This window comes from Nycticebus coucang, chromosome 9 (assembly GCF_027406575.1).
Source record: "Nycticebus coucang isolate mNycCou1 chromosome 9, mNycCou1.pri, whole genome shotgun sequence".
Classification (NCBI taxonomy): Eukaryota; Metazoa; Chordata; class Mammalia; order Primates; family Lorisidae; genus Nycticebus; species Nycticebus coucang.
In genome coordinates, this window is record NC_069788.1 from 117129360 (window position 1) to 117139683 (window position 10324).

Sequence of the window (10324 nt, forward strand, 5' to 3'; positions counted from 1 at the left end):
GATGGGCACAGGAGACAGGAGTGTCCCTGCTGGGGAAGGTGAGCCTGTGACCACTCCCGTCCTAGTGCTGGCCTCACCTGTGGCTAGTGCAGGAGCAGAGAATGGCCAGTGAAGGTTGGAGTCACGTCCAGCCTTGGCTGGGGAGAGGCCACTGGAGAGGAGGATAGGCCTTCTCTGTTCTCCTCCCTGCTGGTCTCCTGAAAGCCAAGAGGGTGGGGGTGAGAAGGGCACCTGGAAGGTCTGATGAAGGGAGCACCCCTAGATCTTCCTGTACCACTAGGGTCCCCAACCCAGGGGGAAGGAGGCAGACCATGGAATTAACCCAGGTCACTTGACTTCCCTGTCTCTTCCCTTCCCAGTGAGCTGGACTATTATGACTCACCCAGTGTCAACGCCCGTTGCCAAAAGATCTGTGATCAGTGGGACAATCTGGGGGCCCTAACTCAGAAACGGAGGGAAGCTCTAGAGGTGAGCATCCTAGAGGGAGATCTGGACCTGCACCCAGTGGCCAGTGGCTCTGTGTGGTGCCCCTTCCTGCTTCAGGGCTCTCTTTGCTTTAGACTAAAAGACTCCTGGGTTCCTCGGGCCTCCCTACCCCTGGCCTAACTGGAAGGTTCCCTTTGGCACTGGACTTGATCTTTACCCTGGTGGGGATGCCTCCTCTCTTGCCCTAACATCTCATTCTCCCAGTTTAGTGCACTTAACAGCCCAACCTCAGCCATTTGAGAACTTTTCTTTTCTACTAACCAGATGCTCTGGGGGCCAGGCCAGGCCACAGCAGTGTAAGGTGGGCCATGCACCTGACAGGGCAGAGCCTGCTCCTCCTGTCTGATTTAGTCAATGCCTCTCGGCCTAGACCCCTGGGGGCTTACCAGTAGAATCTTGATAGAGGTGTGGGATGACTCAGGACATCACTTTGCTAAACACCCCACACCACTTGGCACTCCTAGCGGACAGAGAAGCTGCTGGAGACCATTGACCAGCTTTATCTGGAATATGCCAAGCGGGCTGCGCCCTTCAACAACTGGATGGAGGGGGCCATGGAGGACCTGCAGGACACCTTCATCGTGCACACCATCGAGGAGATCCAGGTAGGCCCCTCGCCCTTCTTTGCCCCAGCAGCCCTCACTCTGCAGGTCACACTCCCTCAGGGCTGCCCCTGAAGGGTAGAGGATTGAGGAAGAGCATCCCAAGGATTTTATAGATTTGAAACCTTTGCAGGTTATTTATTTTGACCAGGTAATATATGTGTGTAGTATAAAATCCAAAAAATAAAAAGGGTATGTGCTAAGGTCTTCCTCCTCCCCGGGTCCCCTCCCCAAGTAAACACATCACCATCATCACCGTCTGCATATTCAGACAAGTGTATTTATTTCCATGTTCTTTTCTATACCTTTAGTTTAAAACATAAAAAGCAGCTTTTATTATATACTATATCCTGAACCTTGATTTTTAATTGAACATTTATCTTGGAGTTCATTTCATAGCTATTAATAGCTTCCTCACCCTTTTATCCAAAATATTAGATTTAAGAGGTTTTGTAAAGAGCTGAGGAAGCCAGACCAGGGGAGGTTACCTGAGGAGCAGACCTCTGGGACATCCCTTGCCCTTGATATGACTCTGGGAAGTGAGCGGGTTCCTGCCAATTTTCCTAGCCCTGAGGATGAAGCTGTTGATTTGATACCTCAGGTCTCCCAATGGGTGTTGGCCCAGCTCGCTCCCACAGTGACCACCTCTACCTGGGCCATGAGGGTGGGCACCAGCCCCTTGAGTGATTGCACTTCTCCATCCCCATGTCTGTCCAGGGACTGACCACAGCCCATGAGCAGTTCAAGGCCACCCTCCCCGATGCTGACAAGGAGCGCCAGGCTATCCTGGGCATCCACAACGAGGTGTCCAAGATTGTCCAGACCTACCACGTCAACATGGCGGGCACCAACCCCTACACCACCATCACGCCTCAGGAAATCAATGGAAAATGGGACCACGTGAGTTTCATAAGGGCAGATATTTTTGCCCTTTTTGTTGTGGATTGCTTTTTTTATTGACATGTTTTTAATTGTCACATGGTAAACACTCATTGTGTGCCCAACTAGTGAATGACCGGATTTCTAGTACAGGTCAACATTTTTACTCCTGTGGTGACTGACCCTTTCCTCACACGGGTTCTTCACTTCCTCGTGTGGCATATGAGGCATGTGGCTGGCTCATACCCAAAGTTCCGTGGTGGTTCTTGCCTCAGGTGCGGCAGCTGGTGCCAAGGAGGGACCAGGCTCTGACAGAGGAACACGCCCGCCAGCAGCACAACGAGAGGCTACGGAAGCAGTTCGGGGCCCAGGCCAATGTCATTGGGCCCTGGATCCAGACCAAGATGGAGGTGAGTGGGTCCTGGGGAGTTGAGCTCCAGGGGAGCTCCCACCCCTCCCCAGCTCTGTCCCTCTGGGCAGTACCCAGGAGGACTGAGGCCCTGAGCCTGTGACTAGTCTGCTGCACTACCTGGGGGGCTTCACAGAGAAGGGCTGATAGCTTCATCCCAGTGTCTAATTTGGGAGCAAAAACCAACACAGGGACAACTAGGGAGCCACATATGCAAGTTCCACAGGAGGGTCGGTCCCAGAGTACCTGATTCACTGTGGTCTATTTGGTGGCTCTCGTTGACCAGGCCTCCTCTTCCTCCTGTGCTTCTCTTCCTGAGCTTGCTTGGAAAGAATGTTCTTCCCAGAGAGAGCCAAACCCCCAGTTTGTAGGATTTTGGCTGAACTGTGTGGCTCAGCTAGTGAGGTGCTCCAGCTAGCGCATGGCCTCTGAGCTCCTTGAGGGTACAGACCATGGTGAGATCACATTGTGTGTACCACCTCCACTCCCCACATGCCGTGCTTAGCAGCCACTCAGGAAATACCTACTGGATTGAATGGAGTGGACAGAGAGTGCTCACAAACAAGGTTTGTTTTGTGTGCATGAATGTCAGACACAAATGGGCATTTGGCCTGGCCTGCGGGGTGGGCAGGATCAGGTGGGCTCCCCAGGAGGCTGAGCAGCAGGAGCAGGAACACGGCCACCGACAGGGGTGAGCCAGGCATGCTAGGCTTCAAGGGTTCTGGCTCAGTGGATCCCTGAGATGACCATGTTAGGGAACAAGGCTTGGTAATGGGATTTGATTAGCAAGCAAAGGAGTGGACATTTAGTTTAGTCACTGACCCTGCATCCCTTCCTGAGGCAGACAGATGATTCAGCCAGTGATAAGGTGCTTGCTGCACACCTTTGTGATGCTGTTTCTGCACCAAAGAGCACTTATACTAAATGTGCCTTGCTAGTTACAGCGATGGCCTCTCTAGGGTTGGGATGAGAACCAAGAATCACCTGAGGAGTTAGCTAGTGACCTTGGGGACCCTAGTCCCTACTTCATGGAAGCAGGGTGGGGTTGTCTGATAAGGTGCCTCCTTCCGGATGAACAGGAGATTGGGAGGATCTCCATCGAGATGCACGGGACCCTGGAGGACCAGCTCAGCCACCTGCGGCAGTACGAGAAGAGCATTGTCAACTACAAGCCAAAGATTGACCAGCTGGAGGGTGACCACCAGCTCATCCAGGAGGCGCTCATCTTTGACAACAAGCACACCAACTACACCATGGAGGTAGATGGGGGAGGAGCCTGTGTCCCCTGCTGTCCCCTGCTATGGGGGTAGGGTGGTTACCCATCTCCTAAGGCAGCTGATCACAGCAGGAGGATGAGCTCACGTCTCTAGGTCCCATCTCCAGAATTTGATTCAGTAGTTATGGGGTAGAGCTACATTTTTATTTATTTATTTACTTAGAGACAGAGTCTCACTTTATCCCCTCAGTAGAGTAAGTACCATGGCATCACAGCTCACAGCAACTTCCAGCTCTTGGGCTTAGGCGATTCTTTTGCCTCAGCCTCCTGAGAAGCTGGGACCATAAGCGCCCCGCTACAACGCCTGGCTATTTTTTTGTTGCAGTTTGTCTGGGGCTGGTTTTGAACCTGCCACCCTTGGTATGTGGGGCCAGCGCCCCACTCACTGAGCCACAGGTGCTGCCCATTTTTATTTTTTATTTTTAAGTAAATTTATTTTAGGTTAATGCAAGAGTACAAACAACCAGGTCAAAATATTTGATTTTGTTAGGTAGAGTCCCTCTTGTGTTTATGTCCCACACACAAAAGGTGTGCCAAACCCCCTATCCCCGTGCCCATTCAATAAGAGCACCCCAACCCCTTGCCCTCCCTTCTCTCTCATTACTAAATTTTTAATAAGCACCCTTGGTTATTTGGGTGCTGGTGAGCTCCAAACTCTGCTTGATTTGGTTGGGAAAGTGTGTGTACATATGTATGTGTGTATCAGTGTCCCTCAGTTTCTTCTACTACCAGATCTGCTCTCCTGACCCTACTGTTGGCAAGTCTTGTTCTCTCTGCTGCCCCAGGCAGAGGCAACCACCCTGCCCCTTCACCATCTAGGGTCCTGTACCCTAGTAGGTTGCTATTACCCGGCTTCTCCTCCAGCTGGTGACAGATTCAGCAGGGAAGGCTGGCTTTGGCGGCTTTCGCCATTTTGACCGTTGAAGAGAGGAGTAGGTAGGGTGGCCTGCAGCCCAGGCCTGGGGTCCCTTTACTGACAGGCCCCTCAACTACCTGCAGCACATCCGTGTGGGTTGGGAGCAGCTGCTCACCACTATCGCCAGGACCATCAACGAGGTGGAGAACCAGATCCTGACCCGGGATGCCAAGGGCATCAGCCAGGAGCAGATGAATGAGTTCCGGGCCTCCTTCAACCACTTTGACCGGGTGAGCTCCACCCTGGCGCTTGCTGAGCACAGACCCCAGCCCCCACCCACTCCCCAGGGCCCTGGAGGGCAGTGCCCAGGGTATGGGCTGCTTTGCAAGTGATGGGGTAGAAGGGAGCTGTCGCCAGCCTGCCCTGACTCAGGGCGCTCCATGAAGCTGGCCTTGGAAATCCTGTCCTGATGTCCCCTGAGCTTCCCTGCTTTCTTGGAGAGTGCCTGTATTCTGGGTGGAGAGGGACATTTGACCCCTGACTTTTGCTCTCCTGCCATGAGGAATCAACCGTCAGGTGAAGGCTTGCTGTCTCCAGCTATGAGGACTGTCCCTTGTCTGCCCCAGGGACAGGTGTAGAGACTCCTCCCTTCCTCCCTAGCCCAGTGTCCTTTGGTCACTCTGCCAAGGATGTCAGCCATGGTTCTGGGTTCTCATCCCAGCTCCAGATAGGCTGGGCGATAGTGAGCTGCCCCTTCCCAGTGCCCTGGGGCTTGCGGGTGGTCACAGGGTGGAGGGGCATGGGCTTGGTTGCACCTCCCCTGCCTGCTTCATGGCCACCCTCTAGGCACTTGGGGGGCGGGGGTGGAGCTCCTGGGGAAGCTGGGGTGGGCCAGGGCACACTGCTCTGGCCGTGCTTCCCAGAGTAGGGCTGCATGTGCTGGGAGAGGGCACGCCCTAGAACCTTGTCCGCGTGTCTAACCATGTGCACTTTTATTTCCCCTCCTCCCTGCCCCCACCCTTTCACCTGCTTGCCTCTGTGCCCGTGTCTCCCCACACATGCCACCCTCCCCGGGGCATGCCCCTCACGGCCTCCACCTCCCTGGCACCGCATGGCTCGCTGCCTGGTGCGCTGCGGCCCCAGGATCACTCCGGCACACTGGGTCCCGAGGAGTTCAAAGCCTGCCTCATCAGCTTGGGTTATGATATTGGCAACGACCCCCAGGTACTTGCCTCCTGCATGGAGCACACTCGGGGTGGCATCTGGGGCGAGAAATAATGCGTTTTTCCTTTTTCTCTTCTCTCTGTCTGGATCTCCCTGTCCCTCTCCTGTGGGCCATGGGGCTTGTCTCTCCTGCTGCCCCTGCTCACCTCCCACTGCTCCATCCTCTGGCCTCACTTGTCTTTTGTGGGAACCCGCCTGGTACCCGCCCTTCTCCCTCCTCCATCCTGTGGACGGATTTTTGCATCTCCCTGCTCCATCCTCCTCCTTTCTGTGGACATCTTCTCTGAATGTATATTTGTGTCTACTCCTCCATGTTTCTCTCCCTTTCGTGATCCCCAAACCATAAACCTCATCTTCCCCTGGTCGTTTGTGCCCTGTCCTTGCCCCGGGCTGGCCCTTCCTCTTCCCGCTTTTCTGACCCTCCTTGTGTCTCGGTGCCACTGCCCCACAGAAGAAGACAGGCATGATGGATACGGATGATTTCCGCGCCTGCCTTATCTCCATGGGTTACAACATGGTAACGTAAACCCCACCCTCTGCCTGCCCTGGTGAGGAGGCAGCCAGCTGGCGGGAGAGGCCGAGTCCCAGCAGCGGCGTAGTGGCAGGGTGCAGGTCCTCAGGCTGGGGGCTGCCCTCCCCGGAGTAGCCTTGAGTCTCTGCCCTCTGAAAGCTGGGCCCAGCCGTGACCTGTGTCTGGAAGACCAGGCCTTCTCACCTCAGTCTCCGCACCATTCATCTTCTGGTACTGACAGTGGAGTACCAGCAGCTTCTCCACTCCTGCTGTGGGCGGCTGGGCTCACCTGAGGCTGGCGGGAAAGACTGGTGGTCTTGGACTTACCGGGTTTGGGGTTGGCTCTGCTTCATCTCACACAAGGCATGGGGATTTAGATTTCTCCTTCCACCCTGGTGATGGCTTTGGCCAGGCCTGTACAGCTTTGCAGTTGTCCCAGGCCACCCTGACTTTGGTCTGCTCCCACTCAAGCAAAGTTTCTGAGCAGGCCATGTGCCAGGTGCAGAGCCTACAGGCTGCCCAGCCCAGCGCAGGTCAGGGGCTTGGGGCTAGACACAAGCGGGAGTAAATCCCAGGCCGCTGTCACCAGCTTGTGGCCTCAGATAAAGTGAGGGGCACCCTGCAGGACTGTTCAAGGGTTAATTGAAGGAACTTACATAAGTGCTGGGCACATGTCTGGCATGTAGGAAATATAGTGCAGTGGGGAGAAAACATATTCTAGAGCCAGACTGCCTGGGGTCAAATCCCAACTCTATTGCTTACTGGCTGTGTGACCCTGGGCAAGTCACTTAGCCTGTCTGGGGCTAAGATTTCTTGTGTGTGCCATGAAAATAAGATCCCTACTTCATATAGTGGTGGTTTGAATTAAATGAATTAAAATATATAAAGCACTTAAAATAATGTCTGGCATACAGTAGGTGTCAGCCATTATTATTGTTGTTGCCATTATAATTATTATTGGCGTTATTATTTGATCTGTGGGGAACCCAGGCATCTGTAGAGAGTAGGTAACTCTGAGCTGGGTCTCCACTGTTGGGTGTTGTGTCCCTGTCACACCCTCAGGATAGCCCCAGTTAGGTCAGAGGGCTGCTGTGCCCTCCTCTTCCAGAGATAGGCTGTCTGAGTCCCAGGGTCTTCAGGTCCATATGAGATATTCCCAGTGGGCCATGGGCTGACAGGCTTGGGGTTGGCTGTTCCCTCCAGGGAGAGGCAGAATTTGCCCGCATCATGAGCATTGTGGACCCCAACCGCCTGGGGGTAGTGACATTCCAGGCCTTCATCGACTTCATGTCCCGTGAGACAGCTGACACAGATACGGCAGACCAGGTCATGGCCTCCTTCAAGATCCTGGCTGGGGATAAGGTGGGTCTCCTGGGGTGTGGGCATCATGCTGGGACAGCGAGCACTGTCTGGACTCTGATCCAGAGTGGGAGGGCTGGGACGTGAGCTCCTCAACTGCTCATCCTCCCAGGGGCCTAGGGCACCTCTCACTGCTGTTCACATCCACCCATTTCTGTAATGCCTTGAGCTCAGTTAAGGTACCAGGACACAGTATCAGCTTAAGGGAATCCCCTGCCAGGGGCACTGCACACCAGTGAGGGACTCATTCATAGTTGTGATGAAATGACAGGTGGCAGAGGCAGTAGAGTGGTGTGGGTGTGTGATTGGATTGTGGAAGTCCATCCAAGAAACCCTGGGAATCACCCTTGCACAGACACGGACATGGTGCAGCAGGCAGAGGGACTATGGGAAACATGTCTCATTTTTCTATGCTGAGCAGGGGTACATTTGGGGTTCCAAATCTCCCAAGTGCAGTGCGTCAGCTGGCAATGGAAAACAGAAGGGATACTGTATCTATGGAGGCCAAGTCTCAGCTGTCTGAGACAGTCATTGGGAGATATGGATGTCCCTCAGACCCACAACCAGCTCTAGCCCAGGGAGCTGCTTTCTCTAATGTTATAAAAAGATTCAAAAGAGCATCTAGAGGAAATTGGGGCAAGAGTGACTGGGAGCTGGGTTTCCTTTCTGTAAAGTTTACAGGGTAATTCTTTTGTCATCCTTCAGAACTGAAGACATTCAGGTATGAGAGCAAAAGCCAAAGGGGAGTATAATTTCTGAAATGTCTTCATCTGTAAGGGAATAAAGGCAGAACATACAAAGAGGTCCCTTAAAGGTCTGATTTAAGTTCAAGGATACTCTCATTTGAGTCCAAGCACCTTAGAGCTGGAAGGATCAGACCATATAGTTAAAGTAACTAATTTTGTAGAGGAGGAAGACTAAGGCCCAGATGGGATTCTGGTCTCCTGACTTTTGGGTTGAAGGTGACAGCCCTACCTACCCACAGGCTGTTTTCTAGGGGATTCTGGCAGAGGTAGGACAAGGGCCCAGGGGCTGACCTGGTGAGTCAGAGATCCTGAGTGAGCTTCCCTGAACCCTCAAGCTCCTGAGAAGCAGCAGCTTCCACCACCTATGGTGGGCAAGCCCAAACAAGAGCAAGGAGGCAGAGCTCCCGTCTGTGAGCCGCTAGGGTGAGACAAGACCCAGTTTTACAAATGTGGGCCAGAAAGCCTGGCCAGATTTTGGATGCTGTCTGTAGCAGTGATGCCCAATCCTGGAAGGCCATTACAATCAGACCCTGTGGCCGAGTCCCACAGCAGTGGGTGTGAGGCCCCACCAGGATTCTCTTAAGTTCCCCCAGAGTGTCTGCTGTTGTTCCAGCACGAGGTGATTGCAGACTAGTGTGACGCCTGAGTAGATTTTAGGTGTCATTAGCACATTGAATTAACTTGGAAAAAGCTTAAAGTAAGTACTTAAGTGGACAAGTGAGTTGATTTTTAAGATACGCTGTATATACACATACACGTGGATGTGTGAATACTCACCTAAGGACGAAACGGGCTGTCGCAAGGAGCCACTGGGCTTTGCAGCTCTACCGCGCTCCTTTACGGCTGCCAGGCTTTGCGGCCGCCCTGACCGCGCTCTCTCCGCAGAACTACATAACGGTGGACGAGCTTCGCCGGGAGTTGCCGCCCGACCAGGCCGAGTACTGCATCGCGCGAATGGCCCCCTACACCGGCCCCGATGCCGTGCCGGGTGCTCTGGACTACATGTCCTTCTCCACGGCGCTGTACGGCGAGAGTGACCTCTAGCCCGCCTGCCCGGCCGCCCTCGCCCCTGTATGCCGCGCCCCGCCTTGCGCCCTCCACTGTCCCCAGTCTCCTGCCTGGGTTTGGTTTCAGCTCTCAGCCTCCGCAGGGCGAGCTGAGGCCCACGTGGCATCGAGCCTCCCTGCCCGCGAAGTGACAGTTTACAAAATTATTTTCTGCAAAAAAGAAAAAAAAAATTACGTTAAAAAAGTTAAAAACCAAAAACTACATATTTTATTATAGAAAAAGTATTTTTTTCTCCACCAGACTTAAATGGAAAAGAGGAAAAATTAACTGTTTGCACCAAAATGTCGTGTTTTGTTGTGACATAGTAAAATAAGCAAGTACAAAGTTATATTCCATTCCTTTTACTGATTTTTTTTTTCTTCTATCCGTTCCATCTGCTGTATTCATTTCTCCAATCTCATGTCCACATTGGTTTGGGAGTCGGGGTAGGGGGTACGCTTGTCAAAAGGCACATTGGTGCATGTCTGTTTGCTAGCTCACTTGTCCATGAAAATATTTTATGATATTAAAGAAAATCTTTTGAAATGGCTCTTTTTTTAAGGAAGAGAATTTATGTGGCTTTTCATTTTTAAGTCCTTTGGAGGTATGATTAACCTCTTTGTCAGCACACACTTAAATTAGTATTGCCTATTAAAAATAGGAACAACTTGGATATTGCTTGCACAGACTATTAAAACGACAATGCTGGGAGGACAGTTCTTTGCTCCTTACTTGCTGTTTTCTGGAAGTTTGTGGGGTGAAGGTGGGCACCTGTACCTACCCCTAATGTGTTTTTGACCCTGCTATGTATTCAGTCTTCATATTAGAAAGGAAAAGGTGATTTCCTCACAGCTCTCCTATGCATTGGACCTAAGGTCATGCGTGTATAATGGACTTTTTGGGGATAAGCCCTATGTTCCTTTGTTTTC

At 52.6% G+C, this 10324-nt stretch overlaps 1 protein-coding gene across 4 annotated transcripts in view; it reads left to right on the forward strand.

Annotated features, from left to right (window-relative positions):
• ACTN1 (actinin alpha 1) overlaps positions 1-9945 on the forward strand; it is a 117550-nt gene extending 107605 nt beyond the window's left edge. For 2 of the 4 annotated variants that reach the window (XM_053602189.1, XM_053602192.1), the window contains 10 exons: positions 360-468; positions 951-1091; positions 1806-1988; positions 2243-2377; positions 3456-3635; positions 4652-4798; positions 5652-5732; positions 6184-6249; positions 7447-7605; positions 9234-9945. In XM_053602189.1, coding sequence (XP_053458164.1) covers positions 360-468; positions 951-1091; positions 1806-1988; positions 2243-2377; positions 3456-3635; positions 4652-4798; positions 5652-5732; positions 6184-6249; positions 7447-7605; positions 9234-9392 — 1360 coding nt within the window. In that variant the 3' untranslated portion in view covers positions 9393-9945. The remainder of the gene's footprint in view (positions 1-359; positions 469-950; positions 1092-1805; positions 1989-2242; positions 2378-3455; positions 3636-4651; positions 4799-5651; positions 5733-6183; positions 6250-7446; positions 7606-9233) is intronic. The other 2 variants (XM_053602190.1, XM_053602191.1) reach the window with 2 other exon arrangements.
• Positions 9946-10324: the final 379 nt, after the last annotated feature.